Raw genomic sequence first — 22019 nt, 5'->3', positions numbered from 1 at the left:
TAGGTCAAAAATTAGAAGGACGTGACTGGTGATAGATGTTGGAGAGACCTGAGTTAAGTTAAGGTAGTCTAGATTTATTTCTGTCTACAAGTCAAATTTTATAAAATTTAAACATGATATAGGTGTTCACTATGTGCCAAACATAACTGAGCATCATTAACCCTCCCATCAACCTTGTAAAGTAAATACTAATATTATCCTGCTTTTACTGGCAATGAAATTGAAGCAGAAAAAAAGTCAAGCATCTTGGCTAGGTTTCCAGAGCTGGTAAGTAGCAGAGCTGGGTTCTGGTAAGTAGCAGAGCTGGGATTTGAACCCAAGTAGTACAAGAGTTGCTGCTCTTGCATTAACCTTATACCTTCAATGTCGATATGTCATGTAAGTAGGCAATATTTGTTTACCTTAGACGAAAAGATTATGATTCCCTACCCTTTGACATACATCTTATATGTGAACACACTTCACCACGGTTCTTGGAGGAATAAATTCATTAGTTTATTCAATGATATTTATTGAATACCTACAATGTGGCATACACTGCTTATACTGGGGACAGAAAACTGTGAACAGGACAGTCAAGGACCCTGCTTTGTCATACTCACAGTATTAGGCACTCGATACATGTTAATAATGCAGTACATGTATCTTAATTTCAAAAGTAATATATGTTTTCATTGGCTTGGATCAATTACCTACATCACTCTCCTTAATCCAAAGTTACCCTTAAAATCTACCCTTAAAAATTAAGACCATTTTTCCAAAAATCCTATTAAGTAGGAAGGTTTGGGAGATTCCTATGTACAACCAGAGGAGCAGTTTATACTCTCTTACGGTCTTAAAATGATTCTCTGAATGGGGCATTAAATCATGGACCTTTGTAATAGTTACATTTTCATAATATGGTAAGACACTCTAGTCCATTAAGGAGCCCGTTTCCTCCCACTGCCCCAAATTGCTTATTCTACATATTGTTCAGTGTCTTTTATCTAGTAAGTAGTTATTAAATGATGTTTAATAACACGTGGTGGATAAGGTATCCCTCATTAAAGGCAATTTACACTGCCATTACTTCCCCAAAATACCAGTCAGTTGCCAAATTTAAACGACCTTATTAGCCTACCAATGTTGCTTTTTCATGATGCTAAGGCCCCACCTCTAAAAACCAAGTACAACCCATTAAAATGAATGAATATTCTAGAAACCTGCTAAAGCAATCTACATTTTAATGAGACAGGAAGTGTTCTAGGAATATTTTCATCCCCTTGTCTCTAACATAGGCTTCCTTACCTGCTCTCTAGAGTGGAGGGTGTGAGCAGTGTCAGGCTCCACTAAGGTCCCCCCCACCCCCACCCCCAAGTTTCCTGCCCAAGCTTGCACGCAGGGGACCCACATGGCATCACGAAATGGGTTCTTTACATATAGGCAGCTACTTACAGAGCTATGCACACGCGTGTATGTCCATGTATGGGTGTGCTTCGTACGCATGTGGTGTGTGCCCACGCAGGTCTCCCTCTCCTTTCACCTGACCTGGGGGAATCCCGGCAATTCCCCAGAACTCGGGGTATAGCGAGATGAGGCAAACAGCCCTTTTCCCTTCCCTGGTGGCAGGCACCGCTGGGTCCCAGGAATCTGCAGTGCTTCCTCTCACAAGCAGCTAATAAAGGGAGACTGACTGAAGCTGAGCAAGCGGAGAATACATGAAGGAGGAAGGGACCGTTTGTACAAAAGATGATGCTTCTGGAGCTACTGAACTATGATTGTGTTTCTACATACAAAGCCCTAGGAAGCTAGCGGGGAGGCACAGAAACTCTGAATCTGAAATGCTCTGAGATGATTTTTCTAACAGTGCCTAGAAACCACCGCTTGGCGCGTGTCCTGCGCGGGGTTAAGGAATCCAAGGGAGCCCCGGCTGAAACTCGCAGCGCGGCATCCCGCACTTTGAGCTTCGGTGGGGTTTGCGCTCCGAAGACGCGTCCACGCACCATTTTCCCAGGCGTTGTGCGGGTTTCTTAAACAGCCCAGCTGCTGCCTCAAAAAGGAGTTTCTAGAAGCTCCTTCTCTGCTGCTTCCCCTCCCCCCACCTCCCCGCCTTTTCTCGGTTTTTACCCCCGCGAGGAGCTTCTCCAGCTCCACCGCGTCTGCCCTCTGAGGGGCACAGGTGCCGCGGTCCCGGCTACTGCCGCCCCGTCCGCCGACGCTGCCTCCTTCGGGCCGGCCCCAGGGGCTTCACCAGGCGCTGCTGCAACGCGAACGGTCTCTCGCTGGGCGCTGCGGCCGCTGCCGGTCGCCCGGGACTCCCCGCCCTCCCGCGCGACCCCGCGCCCGGGCGGGCGGCGCTTGCGGCGGGCGGGGGGTGGGGAGGGGAGCGGGGGCTCGTCTGGGGGTAGCCGCCTCCTCTGCAGCCTGCTGGCGCCTCGAAACCCGGACCTGCCTCCGCCTCTTCCTCCAGCGACTCCATCCCTCCTCCCGCGCCTCGTCGTCCCGCCGCCCCCGCCGACGCGCCCCCGGTGGCTGCCTCGGCGGACCCGGGAGGGGGCCCGCCGCGTCCGCCGCCCGCTCGGCTCGGCCCGGCCCGGGAGGCGTGCATGCCCCTGCTGCCCGCCGCGCTCACCAGCAGCATGCTCTATTTCCAGATGGTGATCATGGCAGGGACGGTGATGCTGGCGTACTACTTCGAGTACACCGACACGTTCACCGTGAACGTGCAGGGCTTCTTCTGCCACGACAGCGCCTACCGCAAGCCCTACCCGGGCCCGGAGGACAGCAGCGCCGTGCCCCCCGTGCTCCTCTACTCGCTGGCCGCCGGGGTCCCCGTGCTCGTGGTAAGTCCGGGGTGCCCGCCCTCGCGTCGGACTCCCTTCGGTCGGCCCTCACCTTCAGGGTGGAGGCCCCGCGGAGGGTCGGGCAAGGCAGCTTTGCCTTCTAAGTTCCTCCAAGTTGTGGGCAGCCCCTTCCCCAGAGGACATTCTTCTAGGGCGCGTCAGGGGTGGATGCGAAGGAAGCCCGCATCTCTCCCCACACGCCACCCCCGCACCCCCTGCTGTGCCTGCGGCGTTAGGGCGACGGGGAGGAGGATGGGAGGGATGGGGGCTGTGGGAGGTGACGGGCGGGGGTCGGGGTCGCGGAGGGGGTGAGCCCTCGGATGAATTTTTACTTCATCCGCTCCGTGGCCTTGCATCGCTGGCCGCCGGCTCTCAGATTGCGCCTGGAAGCTGAGCAGCCGCGGGCCGGCGAGGAGGAGAGGGCAGCAGTCGCTGGGGTGTGGAAGGGACTCCTGCTTCCCGAGTCTGGGCGCGTATTCCCTTTTTACCACCGCCGGCCCTTTCGGATGAAAGTGCCAGTGGGACTAAGCTGACCAGGGAACACATATCTGACAAAGAATTTTGAAAACTGCTAAATGAAGAGGCTGCAACAGCAGTGCTTGCTGAAAAGCAGGGGTTGCCCAAATGATTCATTTAAAGGCTGCTCCACTCTCTGGGCTGCTTAAGTCCTTCCCTCTGATAGCCTCGCTTAGAATGCCTTCTGGGTTTATGGACTGTGTGTGTGTGTGTGTGTGTGTACAGACACACGCACACATGTACATACGGATATACATATGTAATTATTATGATAGCAAGCATGTAATAATTGACATGTGTGAATTCGGTGCAAAGTTACTGGTAGGAAAATTGGTGGTGTTTCTTCAGAAAACATTATGATTCTTCTGTTATTGCCATAGTATTGGAGGTGTCCTTCCAGTGGTAAGGCTTCTCTCTCTTTCAACACTCAACAGATAACAAATAGGAAATTAGGAAATGAAGAGGAAAGGGAAAAGGAAGTTTTATTTCAGTGGATGAATGTGTAAATTTTAACAAATAAATGTTGAGAACACCAGTGGTATCTACTGGATTTGGATATTCATGTTTACTTTGATTTTAGGGGAAGTGATTTCATATTTTTCCAAATAATGAGGGGTTCCTAACACACATAATGGAATTCCACCAAGGAACTTTTTGATAACTTCAAAGTAACTTTGTTTATCACAGGTACCATGACAGTTGACTTTGAATTCAGTTCCAGTACACTGGTTTGAAAAGTGTTAGACCTTGCACCAGAAAATATTTTGTTTTGTTTTGTTTTTATATTGCAGTTTGCTAAAAAATTCACCTTCGTGTTTGTGTTCTCTCTCTTCCATTTGAAAAGCTGTAAGAGGAAAGAAAATTTAGTCATTTTAAGGAATTCTTTTCCCTTTCTGCAGGTGTTGGGTTTTCTGGCACATGTTTTCTGGGAGACTGAATAGCTCTGGGATTTTTTTCTTTTTTTAAAGAAAAAGGCCTGTCACTTTCAGATCACTGGTTTGGTTACACCCATAACCAATAATGTCTGTAACTTGTCCCTTGGTAATTACCATTCTGTGTCTTACTTAAATGAGGTAGCACCCTTTAGATCCTAACCATCCATTGGTGGTGGCAGGTGCCAGTTAGAGATGAGAATATATTGTCCTAATATTGATTATTATTGATTATTATAGTTGATTATTTCCCACTTAGGTGAAAGCTAGGAGGAGAAAGGGAAACAGTCGTTATTGAGTGCCTACTGTGTGCTGGACACACGAGCCATAACTGCATTTATTCTCCAGAGCATTCCCCTCCAGATAACATTTAAGGACAGTGAGGATCAGATAATAAAATGGAATCACCTGAAAATAAAAATGGTGGGTGTGGTGTTTGTATGCCCATGGGACTGATGCCAAATGCCATGCTACTTCTACTCCTAACGAAGAACGTGCTTTCTGAGAGAGGATGAGGGCATCTAGAATAAAAATTGAGGGGTTTTTAAGGGGAGGATCTGACTTGCTTTCCATGTTTTGACTTTCAGTTCTTTAGTCGCAAGAAAAGAATTGTGGGGGGGGAATCCATCTGAAGAGAAGGAAGTGTTGGATTTTAGAGGCTAACTGTGCTGCTCGTCCTTGTTTCCCCTTCTGCTTTTACAATGTGAGAGGCTGGGAACAGTAATGGTAGCCCTGCCTTTCCATTCCTCTCAAGAACACTGGCTTAGCACAGCCACTTTGCATGAAAATAATATTATTAGTAATAATAACATGAGTAATGCCCATCATTTGTTGAGTTATATACCTTACACCCATCTAACATTTGCATTATCTATGAAAGCAGTTGTTATTATTGTCACCTAATATTTGCAAAAACTGAGGTTTACAAAAATAAAGTAACTTGCCCAAGGTCTAGGGCTAAAAATGTTATACTCAGAATTTTAACCCTACTTTGTCAAATTTCCAGGCTAGAGCCTTTTCTATTATAACGTACAAATGCAGTTCACTGATAAGTCATTCTTCTAAATAAATGCCTCAGTCTCTTCCCCCCATCTCTTACATTTCTTGGACTTCAGTGATAAGGTTCTTCATGTTGTATATTTTTTAACCTTCAAAAGTCATTTTTAAGTCTTTAGATGAATCTGAAAACTAGCTCTCTTCACTACCACAAGCTGTGGTTTTGTTTCATACTTGCTAAATTCATTTATCTAAAAATCAAAAGCAATATATCTTTTCAGTGTTATCACTTTTATGTAGTGTTGATTTGGATCCCAGGTCTGGAGTCTAACAAATTTGGATTCAGATCCAAAGTACATCCTGCTGCTATGTTAACAGTTGGGAACTCTACTTGCTGTGTAACCTTGAACAACTTATTTAAGCTTGTTAAGCCTCAATTTCCCAAGTCACAGGATTTTGACTATTCAATTAGATATAATATATAAATGTCATCCTTGGCCCATAGTGGATACTCCATAAGAGATAAGAGAGCAGTAAATCATTAGCATTATTAATGAAATGATAATTCAGTAAATGTTTATTGAATTCCTGTTTTGCAAGCATGACATCAGAGTATATAAAGGAAAAAATATAAAGGAAAAAATATAAAGTTATAAAGGAAACTTCAGGAATAAACCAAATTCCTGAGGAGTTATAGCCTAATTTGGAAAATGAGGTAAATATGCCAAGGTCATAATAGAAGTGTGTGTACCGACAGACACACACACACACACACATGCCACAAAGACCTCTGGTGGTTCAGAAGGGGACAAGCTCATTTTTATTTGGAGGGGTGAAGAAAGGCTTCATGAAGAAAATGGTGGCATTTGAGATGTTACTTGAAGAAGAGGCCAGAATGGAGTTTGAATCAGGACATCATAGAAGCAGCTACATGGACAGCCACTTGGTAGCAGAAAATGCAGGCTGTATTCTTGAAACAGCAAGTGGTTTGTCTTGTTTCTAAGAGTGGAGTGTGGGGACCAAAGAGGGTATCCTGCTGAAGAAGAAGACGTGGGTCTCACTGATGAGTCCTGGAATGCCAGGCTGAAAGTTTTTCTCAGTTTCTTGGGAACTGACTAGGGACATTGTCTGGTGGGTGGTGTTTGAGGACATTTTGGGGACAGTAGCATAGGGCTCTTCTATTATTAAAATACCTATATAAGAATTTTAAACTTTTTATCCTCAAGTCTATTTTATAGTGGGAAATTGTCTATTTCCCGCTATTTCAAGTTTATTTTGTACTTTAATTGTGTTTTCAGAAAATGACCATAACTTGGGCTCATTTATAAAGACAACATGTTTTATTAGCTCCTTGAAAACATCCTGGTCAGTGTGATCTGTGTAACATTTGCCAAAGCACCACATACATAATTTATAGGTATACATTTAATTAGTGATCTTTGATTTTTCACTGATTAAAAGAACTGGTGATGACAATGTTTCCTACGCCCCAAATTTGGATACAGTGGCCATGAGTAGTTATTGTTCATTAGATCATTAAGCAACACAGGTGATTTGAAGGAGACCAGACCTAGAACATTCGTCTTCATAGAGCCAGAACCAAGGCAGAGAAAAAACAGAAGTGAGCCGGGCAGATTTGAATGTTAGGGAACATGTCTGATTCTTTATGTCTGTCTCCTCCAGAAACTCCCTCTGGACTCTGAGACTCAGGGATGCAGGTGCTGCTGCTGCTGTCCCAAAGGGGTGGGGTCACTAAATGTGGCGGAGGTAGATGATGACAGAAAGGCATCTCATGTCTAGAGCTCCATCTTGTTAGATCAATGTGCCTGAAGCTTCCCCATAGACCTCTTCTTATGTGAACCTCATCTTGAGCGCTCACTTCTGTTTCTACTCCCGGGACACGTACCTGTGGCATGGTGAGAAGCACAGACATGGGTATCAGACCACCCCAGATGCTTGTCCGCATTTCTCTCACTCATTCTACGTGGGACCTTGGGCAACATTTTCTTATTCCTAAACTGGAGATAAAAATGCCTACCTCTTGAGAGATCTTAACCTATAGGTTAAGATCACAGAATCTGGAGTCAGACTGCTTGGGTTTGAAAGCCTAGATCTGCCACTTCCCCGCTGTGGGAACCTGAGCCAGTCTCTCCACTGTAAAATGGAGAGAATAGGAGTGTTGGTCTCAAAAGGTTATTAAGAGTAGGAGATGGGTTCTTATATGTGTCAGAGGAGTGCCCAGCTAAATAGGTGTTAGCCATCATTAGTCCTCCCCAGGTTGGGATGATTAATCAAGATAATCTCTTTAGGCACCTAGCAAAGTGCATTTGTCAGTGACTTCCAGGGCTGATAAAATGTTAGAGGTGGACAGAGACCACCTAGGTCAACCCACACACCCACAAAAATTGGGTACTCTGAATGGCAAGAAGAGCAAAAATCGGACCTCTGTTATTGGCATCACGTCAATGATTCTTACCTCTGATGACGCCTCTTATTTTTTCAAGGAGGCTGACACTAGCTAGTATTTCCTATGCAGCAAATACTGTGTTAGATATATTTACTGCATTACTTCATTGAATACACACCATGGTGGTTCTTTCTTTAAGCATACGTGCTATCATTAAATGCACTTATAGATGAGAAATATGATATTTAGTGAGATTGTGTGTCAGACTTGTATTAAATTATTTAAATCCATTAATTAACTTTTACCTTCAGCTTCTGAAGGAAATTTGGATGTGAAGAGGTTGAGGTGCCAACCAGGAGTCCCTCATCGCCGGTGCTAGAATCATCAAAGCCTGTGCCTCTAGTTCTTCTTCTACCTTGATCCTAACCCGTTCAGGGGATCTTTAGAGATTTTTGGTCAAAGCTATTCAGTACCAGAGAAGCCCAAAGTTTCTCAAATCTTTTATCCTCCAGTTCAGTTTATCTGGTTTTTATCGGAAGCTTGGTGTTCCAGTGTAGATAATGGTTTCAATGTGTGGTGTAGAGATTGTTTTATTTCCTGTTAAGCTTGAATGTGGTGGAGAGGTGGGTGGCAGCAGAAGGGATTCAAAGATATTTCTGTTATTCTGATGGGAAGTCATGGTTCTTATCTCTGTAGCATACACTGACACAGCGCTGCGGGGAGCTGCATCAGTGTGGACCCACCCTCTGGTTCTAGACCTGCACACTACAGTGAGGGGCCTCTATTTCTAAGGCATGTTCCTTAAAATGGGACCTAACACTAAATTTGGGGTGCAGTGAACACACTGAAATTGTGTATAGATACTATATATATGTATACATACATATGCACACACACACACACACTCACGCACACACATGCACACATTTTTCCAGTAAGAGCTTCCATAGCTTTATTGGGTTTTCACAGATATCTAAGATTCTCTAAAAGTTAGAACCACACTCTGTCCTTATGTCTCTTAAGACCTTGCTGGGACGCCTGGGTGGCTCAGTTGGTTAAGCGGCTGCCTTCGGCTCAGGTCATGATCCCGGCGTGCTGGGATCGAGTCCCACATCCGGCTCCTTGCTCGTCGGGGAGCCTGCTTCTCCCTCTGCCTCTGCCTGCCATTCTGTCTGCCTGTGCTCGCTCTCTCTCCCTCTCTCTCTCTGACAAATAAATAAATAAAATCTTTAAAAAAAATAAAAATAAAAAAAAAAAAAAAAAAAAAAAAGACCTTGCTTCACTTAGTCTCATTCATATCCACTCATTCATATTTTCCCTCCCTCCCTGCGTTTCTTTTTGTCTTTTTCCAAAGATCCCCTCTACTTTGCGTACTGGTAAGGAGATGCTGATGCTGAGGGGAAAGCAGGGGCTGGTCTGAAAACCAGCTAGTGTTCCTCTGCTTCTCCTTCTCTCTCTTCCCTTCTTCCTCTGCCTGTCATCCTCCCCATCCCTTTCTCTTTTATCTTTCTGTCTTCTTTGTCCCCTCCAACCCCCATCACTCGGTTATCCCTGTGGCTTTTCTGAGCCAGTTACCTTATCTGAAAAATGTGGACTGACTTCTTCTACTTTTCAGAGTTGTTGTGATAATCAAATAGGTAGAATATACTCTGGAGACAATATGAAGAAGAATAATGCGAGCAGATTATGTGGGTTATATATCCAGCTGGTCATTGGAGGTGGTTATGACCGCTCATGGCATGACTACATCCCACTCATTTGTATAGTTTGAAACACAGTAATGTTTCCAAGGAGCAGTTATACCATCTGTTACTTATGCATTGTATCATATTAATTTTTAAATTTGCATTGTTCCAAAGAGACATTATTTGTAAAAGTTTTAAATGATGATAATGCATCTACTATGTACTAGGTACAGTGCTATTGCTTGAATTTGTCTAATGAGTAAGGTGTATTCACCGCCCTTCAAGAGTACAGACATTATGCATGAAGTTATAGCTGCAGACCTTCGTTTTCTTGTCTGTAAGTTTGAGGTAATGATACTTAACATGATACCTTATAAGAATTAATATTAGCATGCATCAAGAATTCGATAACTGATAGCCACTCACTCTTTTGGCATAAATGCCAATAATATTTATTGATAGTGCACAGCAAAATGACACCAGATGTACGTAGTTAGTTCTGTGGAATGAATGAGACAAAGCATTAACTTTTCACTCTAACCCTTTTATATAGTATATGCAGTAACTCATCTAGGGAGCTTTTGCAGTTCGCTCAAGCTGGTAAGTGACACATCTAGGATCTGAATCTGTTACTTCAAGTCCAGTGTTCTGTTGGCTGTATGCGGATTCCCACTAATTTGATTCCCAACATAAATGGTGACATTCTTAGAAGACAGAAGTTACTTAAAGCATATTGATTATGTATCAGTGTGATATTTATAGTATCTGCATATTTGTTAATGTGTAGGCTCAGTTACAACAGACATAACAAGAGGATGTTCAAAGACATGTTCAAAGACAAAACTTGATTGGCTTTTAAGAACCAGTGGAATGCCCAGTAGAACAGCTCAACATTCCCATTCATCAAGTCGAGAGGCAAGTTCTGTTCTCAGAGAACTTAACGGATAGTTAGGAGGATCCTCTTAACAACTTTGGAAAATCATAAAAATATCATTTAGATGGAAGATATTTTAAAATATGTGAAATTGAGTTCTATATTCAGTACTATTTAAACTATTTCTGAGAATGCCAGTTTTCACTCAGCAGGCTGGTTATTTTTTTAGTCTTATTATGGCAGATGTAGTTTGAAAATCACTGTCAGTAAAACCACCATTTTGTTGTTGTTGATGTTGTAAAAAACAGAATATGAAAGATTTTTTCCAGACCACGTGCATTGAGAACCCTAAAGGTAGTCTTTTGGTGGGCATGTCTCAGTGAGTGAAAGTTTGAGTGGACGTGTGCGTGTGTGTGTGTGTGTGTGTGTGCAGTGTACATACGTGTATGTACATATGTATATATATATATTTGGTCTGTAGTAAACTTGGAATTTCTTATACGGATTAATTTTTATCTCCCTTGCTTCTGACCTCTATAATGCGCCCCCATCCATCTCTCCCTCCCCAAAAAACCCCAACTTTCTAGAACATTCTACCATATCTGTTTAGCTTTAGCACCAACTCCTCTGAGGAGATCTCTTGGACTCCCACATTCTCTTCTATGACTCTTTAGCCTCTTTGACAAATTGTGGTATTAAAATAACCTTATATTGTGCTTTATGTTGTATTTATTTTTATTCCTCTTTCCATCACTAGACTTGAGCATCTCAAAGTCAGGGTAATGTAATCTGACTAAAGCTGATTTCATCATACCCAACTCTTCAGTTATTTTAGGTAGATAAGTTATCTAGGCACCAACTAAGTTTGTGATGACAAGATTATAATGACCAAATTCTGATAAGCATGCAGTTACTTAATAACCACTTATTAAGGGGCTCCTGGGTGGCTCAGTGGGTTAAAGCCGCTGCCTCCAGCTCGGGTCATGATCCCGGGGTCCTGGGATCGAGCCCCGCATCGGGCTCTCTGCTCAGCAGGGAGCCTGCTTCCCTTCCTCTCTCTCTCTGCCTGCCTCTCTGCCTACTTGTGATCTCTGTCTGTCAAATAAATAAATAAAATCTTTAAAAAAAAATAACCACTTATTAAAACAGGCAAAAAAAAAAAAGTCATATGCCCTATTCTGTAAGCTTAGTGAACTGGCAGATCTTTATCCTTTGAAGTGTTTTAAGTCTATGAAAGGTTCATCACAGGCAAGGTGGGATTCTGTACCTTTGCACTGACATGTTCCTTACGAAGTCCTCCTAAACCAGTGTCTGGCCCTGAGATCCTTTGAGAATAAGCCATTGGGTATAGGTTACAGACCTCACTGGAGTCTTAACGGTTTGTTTATTCATTCAAGGATGGAAAGTATCTCCAAACTATTTTTTAATTAATTCACATATCTTGAAAATATTTAATTTCACAGATAAAGATTCTATTTTTAGCATTCATCATGCTAATTAAGTCATTACTTTCATCAATAATTATTTTTATATCCATAATGCTAATTAAGTCAGTTATTAATTAGCATACAAGTAGCAAAAAGACTTGTAGCAGCCTCTTTGGATTGGGCTTTTCCTGATAAAATGCTAGTGACTTCCCAGGACTTCCTTCCTCCCTGCCTTCCTCGTTCCTTTTCCCGAACAAATAAATATGCAGTGAGCACCGCCCATGTGTAGCATACCTTGAAAATAAGGCCCAAAGGGCTTACTTGACTTGCTACAAATTCCAAAAGTAGGATTAAACTCATCTTTTCCCTTCTTCAAATCTTTCAGAGCAGCATCATGAAACAAAAGACTTATGAAATCATAGGTCAGTTAAATACAAATGTAGTCCTGTCATATCTACGTACTACCAAAATAACTTATGGCACTTCCTGTCTAAGGGAAACAGTATTTGTGTTGATAGAACCAGAACCCCTATTCTGAGTAAATTGTGTATTGTGTTTCTTGTGTGATGATCCCCTTTTTTTAGAGTGCTTTCAATAGCTCCAGCAAAGACTGTACTTTTCTGTCAAGATTTTTTATTGAGATTTCAGATTTAGCTTTTTCTCACACTGGGGTGCACAGAAGCACTTTTCACACTGAGAAGCATCTTATATTTCCAGAGATCTCATCAAAGCAGAATGCCAAGTTTTCACAGACACCAAAATTGAGCAGTCTTGGATAGAGATAGCGCACCTGGAGCCTCATCTTGTAGTTCAAAATGAATCCCTGAAATTTCCAGTTAAAAAACAAAATAATATCATTGGGTTGGTGACAATGACCTCTTCCTTCACATGTGCCTTTGAAGTGTTGGGTTCGCTCAATTACTAAACTGAATGAAGAGACTTAGTCAAAACTATGTGACAACCCTTTTGGTCTTTCACAGAGAGACCTTTGTTTCCTCTTCCCTCTAGTTCCCAATCACATGATTATTTGGGGTCCCCTTTTTATTTCTCCTGAGGCTAAGTCTAGAATACAGATATAGGAATCTAGTAGACACTTTCTCCAAGCCACACTATCAGGCCTTTTCTGCCATTCAATTATTGGAAAAGATTTGTGAATCCAGTGTCAGAAAATGTTTCTTTGTAGCTGGGATTTGTTGGTCATGAAAGCAGCCTTAAAAATCATTTAGTTTCATCTCTTGATTTTCAGATGAATGGCCAGAGAGATTAAGTAACTTGGCCAGGGCCAGGCTACTAATGAGGAATGACACAAACAGCTGTCATATGTGGGCACTGAGTACATATCAGGCATTGCAGTACGTATTTACACGTATTAACCAACTGAATCCTCCCATCACTGGAGATAGACACAACTGTTCTCTCAATTTACAGATGAGGACACTGAGGCACAAAAGGATGAAGCAAGTAACCCATAACCCCACAGCAAGAAAGTTGACATACCTTGGCAGAATGGCAGATACGTGCTTTTAACACAGGGATGGTGTTTGTTCCCTTACAAAAATTTTTGCCATCTCCTGCTGGGGCTAAGGCCTCCTGTAAGGAATTGAACCACATAGCAGTATAAGTTGGGAGAGAGAGGTAAAGAGTATAAGATTATTATGGTAGCTTTTTCACTGTTGACCGAAAAGATTTCACTGAATATTGTATTTACAATGGGCACTGTCCGTCATAGTGAAGAGGTAGTGGCAGATAAGGAAAATGAACATTTAATTCTCAAACAATTTGATTCTATGATGTCTTTTATGCTTTTAACATCAAATCTTTCTTTTCAGACAGAAAGTAGAACTACATTTGAAACTTGCCACAAGTAGAGGTAACTAAAACCTACCCATTTTTGATGCACAGATTCCAAATTCTTATAGCGGGATTTTAACATAACACATTATAATATAATTGAAACGCTACATATAATTAACATATAGCATATATACTGCACCCACAGCTGAGTCATTATGTTAAGTGTGGCAACTAGTTAGAGGCATGGAAGAAGAAATACTCAGTGATGTATGTGTGCGTGTGTCAAGGAAAAGCATAGACATTTATATATTTGTATATTTTGAAGTCTTTTTTTTTCTTTTTAGGTTTTATTTATTTATTTGACAGAGAGAGATCACAAGTAGGCAGAGAGGCAGGCAGAGAGAGACGGAGAAGCAGGCTCCCCGCAGAGCAGAGAGCCCAATGCGGGGCTTGATCCCAGGACCCTGAGATCATGACCTGAGCCAAAGGCAGAGGCTTAACCCACTGAGCCACCCAGGTGCCCCTGAAGTCTTTTTTTTTTTTTTTTTTTTTTTTTTTGGAGGGACTTAGGAATACTCTTAAAAGGATTGTAGAAAATTTTGGTCCAATCCTGTAGTGCCATTTTCTGCAAAAGAGCAGTGACTTGAGAAATCAGTTCTCTGCTATGCTGTGCTTTATATTATTTTTCCTACTCCTCATTTCCATCTGTTTAAATACTTTCCAGCCTTTACTTTGGGCAACTGCAATCCCACCTCTTTTATAACTCCTCCTTTGATGCTTATAGTCAACAGTGGTCTACCTTGCCTTTAAAAATCCTTTTTGAATAATTGTCTTCTTATATACTTTCTATAAAATTGTAGTTGCTGGTGTGGGATGGGGAGCTGGAAAGACAGCGAAACCAAATAAAAGGAATGGTAGCAATCATGTATTATTGTATGGAAATAGTGTTATTTATAGGATTGGTAATAAATTTTGTATATACAGGTTTTATGATGATCTGAAATTAAGATGAGAGAGAGGTTGGGGAAGGAAGGAAGGGAGAAAGGAAGCGGGGAGGGAGGGAAGGAGAGAGGGAAAGAAAGGAAAGGAGGAAGGAAGAGAGGGATTGAGGGAGAGAGGAAGGGAGGAAGGAAGGAAGGGAGGAAGAAGGAAGGAAAGGGAAGGGAAGGGGAGAGAAGGGAAGGGAAGGGAGAAGGAAGGAAAGAAAAGAAAGGGTGACTTACTGGCCTGACAGGCAGTGAGCTTTCCTCATTACTCTGCTGCTTATAGCCTTTGAGACCTTGAGAAAATCAAGTAGCTTTCAGGCCTCTGTGTCATTAGAGATCTGGTTTGGAAGGGTTTGAACTCCACCTGGGACGGAAACTGACTAACTCATGGCTCCTCAGATAGCCTTTTATGTGTGTGTGAAACAAGTGTCACTATTAGGACACTTTACCTTGCAATGAAATAAAGTCTCTCTCTCTGACTTGTCTGCTTTCGGGCCTCTCACCATTTGAAACCATATAGACCACACTAGATGGTTTACCGATACACGAGGTTAATTTAGTTCTTTGACTCTTCTTCTTCTTCTTTTTTTTTTTTTTTTTGAGACTTAGAGTTTTCAGGCTCACAGGGCATGAATTTGGGTCCCTTTTGTCATTCTGGTTCTCATGTCTGACCTCACTTGAGATGTGCTATTTTTAAGGCATGGCATAGGCCCTGAATGATGTCTTCCCAGTGTACTCTCACCCCTAGCAAAAACATCAGAAGTTCTGCACACTGTTTTCTTTAATGCATTAGCCTTGGGGTCACCAGAAATTCTTCTTGTGGTTGATTATCTCATCTGTGAAGGGAGGGGGTTAAACTTTTCTTTGAGCCAAACCCGCTGCGTGATCATGTACGCTGTCTCCCTCCCATGACCACAGTAGAGATTGCAAAGAGGCTGTGGCATTTTCTTTCCAGCTGAAACTAATGTGGGTTTTCAGTCCTTGAGGCAGAACTCCGGGTAGCATCTTCTAATTGGATTTTCTGTCTTGCAATCAGATGGTTGTTAAAAGGCTTCCACTGTATGTCACATATACAGTGTAGTATACTACGTATTTATGTATTATAGTTAATTACATATGAGTATTTTGGCCATCAAAAGATTATACATTCAACAAATTTGTCTGGTATATCGTTGCCTCTTGCTCAGCACATAATGGCTAAATCAATGCCTCCAATGGTAGATGTAAGTAATCATTAATGTGTTTTAAGAGAACACAATTGGAGAAGCAGGAAATAAAATTATTTGGGGGAACCATTCCTAGATACTTATGTTATAACGTCCAAAGTATTTTTCCAAATCCCAATTCTTTTTTTTTTTTAAAGAATTTATTTATTTGACAGAGAGTGAGAGAAGGAGAGAGAGCACAAGTGGGGGGAGCAGCAGAGGGAGAGGGGGAAGCAGGCTCCCTGCTGAGCAGGGAGCCTGATGCAGGACTCTATCCCAGGATCCTGAGATCATGACCTGAGCCGAAGGCAGAGGCTTAACCCACTGAGCCACCCAGGTGCCCCCAAAATCCCAATTCTTTATTTTATTTTATTTTATTCTATTTATTTATTTGACATAGAGAGAGAGAGATCACAAGTAGGCAGAGAGGCAGGCAGAGAGAGAGAGTGGGAAGCAGGCTCCCTGCTGAGCAAAGAGCCCAATGCCGGGCTAGATCCCAGGACCCTGAGATCATGACCTGAGCCAAAGACAGAGGCTTAACCCACTGAGCCACTCAGGTGCCCCGCCAAAATCCCAATTCTTAATGCTACTACTCATCCCTGATTTCAGATATTTCTCCCATGTACATTCATTTTTTAATTTAATCAAAGTTATCTAAAATATAGTTCAAAATATTTACTTCAAATGGAGACTATTTCAAACACCTATCATTTTGTTTTAAAAATCTTTAACATCATCATATTTTTGTTTCTGTAACCACTATTTCCCCCATGTCTTTAATTGTCCATAGCACAAAATTTTAAAACTTTGTCACTCAGTAAGCATTTCTGTAGCATATGCTCTTTCTTCATCAGGTGTAGCATATTCTGTATTTTAATACTTACCCCCTATTTTTTTTAGAATGAATTGGTGAATTTAAAGAGCACATCTTCCATTCTGTCTTGTAAATCAAATAGCCAGTACATTCTACATCAGAAGTTTGTCTATTTGGTAAGTTAGAAAACTTTTTTTTGATCTTCTGATGTAGGATTCAACTAGCTGACAGAGTTTCTTTTCTTTTCTCCCCACCCCCCACCAAAGATTTTATTTATTTATTTATTTGAGAGAGAGAGAGAGCATAAGCAGGAGGAGGAGCAGAGGGAGAGGGACAAGCAGACTCTGACCTGAACACAGAGCCCAACATGGAGCTCTATGCAGGGCTCAATATTACGACCCTGAGATCATGACCTGAGCCGAAATCAAGTGTTGGACCCCCAACCCGCTGAGCCATCCAGGCACCTTGCTGGCAGAGTTTCTAAATGAAGTAAGTCATGACTTTATAGTCACTCAGATCTCTGAATCATACTCTGTACATTTTCATTAGTAATCCTAAATTAAGAGTTGAAACATTTGACTCAATACATGGAACTATTTTCCAGAAGAGTTTGTTTCCATAGAGAGTGATAAAAATTAGTGGTACTTTAGAAAATGACATTAATGAGTAGAGAAAGATTTAATGCTGCTTGGGCAGGCAAATCACTTACAACTTCTATTAACTTTGGAAGGAACCAGGAAAATGAAATTAGGGTTTTATTGTTTATGGATTACTTTTCATTGAAATTCAGAATTTCCAAGTTAGAGCAAAAAATCAGCCCAGTGCAAATTAGCTCCTCACCTTTTCCAATGGGTGCAAATGAAATAATCTGCTAGCAATCACATTGAAGTACAATGATGTGGTATTCAGTAATTCATTCCTTCATTTATCCATTACAAAACAGTTACTGAATTCTCCCTGGACAAAACTTTGTATATGTAATGGGGTCTACATATTCAAAGATGGAAGAAAGGATCCCTGTCCTTAGGGAAGTCAAAGTTCAGTGTCAATGAAGAGTTAAAATATACTAACCCTGAAAACCAGCCTGGGGAAGGAAGGTAGAAGGAATGATGAGAGAGATTTCTGAAAGGAGGTGCCCTTACCCAGTCAGAGCAGTGAGGGAAAGGCAAGGGCATACATATACAGAGTCATTTAGGCTAGAGAAGCCTTCCCAGGTTGAAGGAACTCCAAGAATGTCTATCATGGAAAGGTGTGTAGCACAGAAGTAATTAGCTTCAGAACATAAGGATGCATAGTAGAAAATACATTATGGGGCACTTGGGTGGCTCAGGTGGTTAAGTGTCTGGCTTCAGCTCAGGTCAGGATCAAGCCCCATTTCAGGCTCTCTGTTCAACTGGAAGCCTGCCACTCCCTCTTCCTCTGCCTGCTTCTCTGCCTGCTTGTGTGCGTTCTCTCTCTGTCAAATAAATAAATAAACTCTTTAAAAAGAAAATACATTATAATAATATGCAGGGGGGGGATACCCTTACTAGCATGAAGAGGTAAACCTCTGATATGCTTTCTAATCTCTTAGCCTCACTATCTCTGTCTGCAAAATCAGACATCTAAATCTCCTTGTCTTACAAGTAATTCTGTTCCTGTGACTGATTTTAATTTAGTAAACTAAAAGGAAAACACTAGAATATTGTTTTAGAGTTTTAAAAAATCTAGGGAAATTGTCATCACATCAATCTTGGCTGCCAGGTATGTTCCAGAGTGCTTACATTTTCCTACTTTAAAATAAAAATACTACTGGGGCGCCTGGGTGGCTCAGTGGGTTAAAGCCTCTGCCTTCAGCTCAGATCATGATCCTAGGGTCCTGGGATCGAGCCCCACGTCAGGCTCTCTGCTCGGCAGGGAGCCTGCTTCCTCCTCTCTCTCTGCCTGCCTCTCTGCCTAGTTGTGATTTCTGTCAAATAAATAAAATATTTTTAAAAATACTACTATGAAATACACTTTTAATTAGATAGTTATTAAGAAGATAACCCTCTGAAACCCTCTGACACACAAATTACATGATTTTCAACCATTATTTGCAACATGGACAATGCTAAAATATCAATTATTAATAAATATGGAAGCTTATGTTGATATATACAATTAAAATTTAAATTGGCAAGGATATTTTTGTTACCATTGCTGTTTTGCATTTTCTAATTACATAACAGGTGTGCTCACCTGTGTGGTAAGTATCTTTAATCTCATTTTAAATTGGAAGGTAAAGTGAAATATATACATCTATATGTTGCTCTAGAAATTTGAGGGCATGATATTCCAGTTCTCTTAGAAAGCACGGACTGAAATATATGTGAAACCCAACAGTTATTGTTCTTGGTACATGAAATTCATATTTTCCAATTTATGGTATTAAGGATTAAATGTTCTTGGTTTTCTTGCAAGATGCTCTATCCTTCTAAATTTAGTCATCTAATTAAGATTTCCATTCATGGGAAGTGACTTTAAAGAGCACATAAGACAGGCTTTTATACAAACACGCTTTGATTGGATTAATTGGATTTGCATAAATTTTATGGTGTGACTATGCTAGTGTCTTGGCTTGGTTCACTTACAAGGGAGAACTTAAAGGAATCGGAAAGAGAAAACACATGAAAGGCTGCAAAGGAAGCATGTAAAAGCAGTCAGGTTAAGAACAAACCATAAAACGCTGAAGCAGTCCAAGCTTTAGCAATATATAAACTGGCCAAGCCTGGAAAAGCTGAGCATCGGAAAAAAGACACGGGAGATTCAGACAGACCATAAGATTCGAGTGATTTTTTTCCCCCCAGAAAACGAGTAACCTCTGCACCTGACATGGGTCTAATGACAGGGACTAGGGGGCTGGTGGTACATTTAGGACCGAGAAGGCCAAGGTGAGGAGGGCAGCTTGGACGGGCAGGCAGGCTTCTGGCAAGTAGCTCTCATAGAGGGTCACTTGGTCACCAGAGGACCGTGCTGCCCCAGGGACCGAAGAGATGGTGGCCTGGAGCTGGGACAGGGAAGTAGGGCAGAGGAGGGCCATATTTAGGAAGCAAAGATGTGACGTGGTATCGTGAAGGTGCACTCAAGTAAGGCAGGGTGAGCTAGTGAGAACAGCAAGACCCAGGAGGAAGCGGGGGCTGACGGACAGAACAGGGTGGTGAGATGAGGCCCCAAGGCCCACGATCCTGGGGGTTAGCAGTGCACATCAGGATCTGCAGCAGCCAAGACCAGGAACTCTTCCCAGCAGACAGCCATCAGAGCTCAGAAATCGAATCTGAGCGGAGTCTAAACAGATAAGGGGCAATGGAATTAAGAAAGCATTGGTATGGAACCAAACTTTGGACCTTGCAGCTGCTAATGCAGAAGTGACCGGCAGAGCATTCATTCTGATACTCATGCATTCATTAATAATAATGTGACATTGGCAATAACAACAACATGACCCCTTACGTTTGTGTAAAGCTCTGTTGTTCACAGAATGGCTCCCAATAATCATGCAACATGGATATTATAATCACATTGAGATGATAAAACCTAGGCTTAAGGAAAATTAGATCTGCTCACAGTCTTGCAGCCAAAACAGGGGCAGAGCTTAGGTTAGAACATGTCCCTGGTATTTCGAACCGTTGTTTGTAAACTACTTTGCAGTGAATGAAGACAAGGGCAACCGGTGTGAAAATAATAAACACACTCCTGACCTCAGGGGGTTTATAGTCTAGTCAAGGATCAAGGCTCAGGCAGAAATAACCTTCACATTTCAAAAACTTGTTCAAGTTCTAGGAGAGTGCCTGAGATTTAGGAGGCTCTCAGTCACTGTCTGATGTATTAATGAATATCTACTGAAATGCCGTAGGAGCCTAGCAAAGAGAATAAATCAGTTTGGGGCACCTGGGTGGCTCATTCGGCTAAGTGTCTGCCTTCGGCTTAGGTTATGATCTCAGAGTCCTGGGATCAAGTCCTATGTGGGGCTCGCTGCTCAGTGGAGAGCCGGCTTCTCCCTCTCCCTCTGTCTTCCACTCTTGCTGCTTATGCTCAAATAAATAAATAAAATTAAAAAAAATCAGTTTGGACTCAGGCTATAGAGAAGGCTTCTCTGGGAACATGGCATTTTAGCTACTCAATGATAGGATGCTTCCAGAGGGATGGGTGTGTTTGGGTTTGGTTGGAAGGGAAAGAGAGATAACAGATTTAGCATCAGGCTTTACTTGGGTTTGGATCCTGATCTGCTACGGACTTGGGAAATAGGGGGCCAGTCACTTGACCTCGTGAATTCTCAGCTCTCTTGTGGTAGGTGCTTGTTGTATAGAAGTCAGTGCTTTTGCACATGTTAATGTTGGGAGAGGCTAATTTAATTCTCACAAATGTTCTATCATTTTGTATTATCATCATCCTTTTGCAAAAGAAAAAACTGAGGCTCAAAAAACTCAAAGGTAATTTGCACAAAGTTAAGTAATTTGAAACCAGAAGGGTCTTCTTGGTTCTAAAACCCATTTTTTTTTTCCTACCACCCTCCAGTGACATGTAAGTGATGTATTGAGGAGATCCAGGAGGAGTTTTTCTTCTATTTAGTCCTTTTGATTGCATAAGGAGTTTGTATGAGGACAGAGTTAGGCACAAGTGAAGAGAGCAATAATTTATGTGTAATTGGAACAAGTCTGAATGCGACAATGAACCATCACTGTTGGAGCAAAGGAACTTAGGGGATAAGATAAAAATCCCATAAGAACATCAAATAGCTGAGAATCCAATTGAAATTGTAGCATTATAAAGTAAGATGAGGTAGTTCTAAAAATATAAACATATTCAGCCAGTGAATCAAGATAATATTGGGTTGAAATAAACAACCAGAAAAATTTATGGCTTATGAGTGTTTTGAATTAGACAAAACAGCTAGACCAGTAAGATTATTGAATAGGGTGGAGGTTAAAAAAAATATCGGGTGTTGTAATATTACCTGGGATCTATTTGTATTTAACTATCTTTTCATATCTGCTTTTTTCAATTCTGCTTTTCCCAAATTATTCTTAATTGATGTAGGATCCACAGACAAACAGAAATGATAAAAATGTAAACGAGAGGACTGTGGATTCTCATAGTACCATAAAAAAGGAAGCTATCTTGTGACTGGATATGGGATATGAATCAAGATTTGTTAATATATTAAAGTATTAGAGAAGTCATAAATTCTGAGCTATCCTGATTGTATATGAATGTGTGGAGGGGCAGGGACGCACTGACACCAAGGCACGGCCATGGTGTCAGGTACACAAGTGTCCAGGTCATATCCTACATTTGTCATAGCTAAGACTGTTCATTCAGATGGCAGCTATGTTCTTTGTCAATCAACCAAGCCACGCCTCTCTTCCTTTCTCCTATGACTCTCTCCCTTCCTCCTACTCTTTCTCCTTTCCTCCCTTCCTTCCTTTCTTTTTTCAGCAAACCTTCATGGACTGTATTCTCTGTGCCAGGAAAGTAGGCAAATTCTGGTGATTTTTTTTTTTTTTTTAAGATTTTATTTATTTGACAGAGAGAGATCACAGTAG

At 41.8% G+C, this 22019-nt stretch overlaps 1 protein-coding gene across 1 annotated transcript in view; it reads left to right on the top strand.

Annotated features, from left to right (window-relative positions):
• Window positions 1-2585: 2585 nt before the first annotated feature.
• The window catches only part of LOC111142933 (phospholipid phosphatase related 5), a 131193-nt gene continuing 111759 nt past the window's right edge, over window positions 2586-22019 (top strand). The window contains exon 1 of the mRNA XM_022496296.1: window positions 2586-2822. Coding sequence (XP_022352004.1) covers window positions 2586-2822 — 237 coding nt within the window. The remainder of the gene's footprint in view (window positions 2823-22019) is intronic.

This window comes from Enhydra lutris, unplaced genomic scaffold, assembly GCF_002288905.1.
Source record: "Enhydra lutris kenyoni isolate GAN:26980312 unplaced genomic scaffold, ASM228890v2 scaffoldscaffold9, whole genome shotgun sequence".
In the NCBI taxonomy this organism is placed as follows: Eukaryota; Metazoa; Chordata; class Mammalia; order Carnivora; family Mustelidae; genus Enhydra; species Enhydra lutris.
This window is presented reverse-complemented; position numbering and strand designations above follow the sequence as displayed.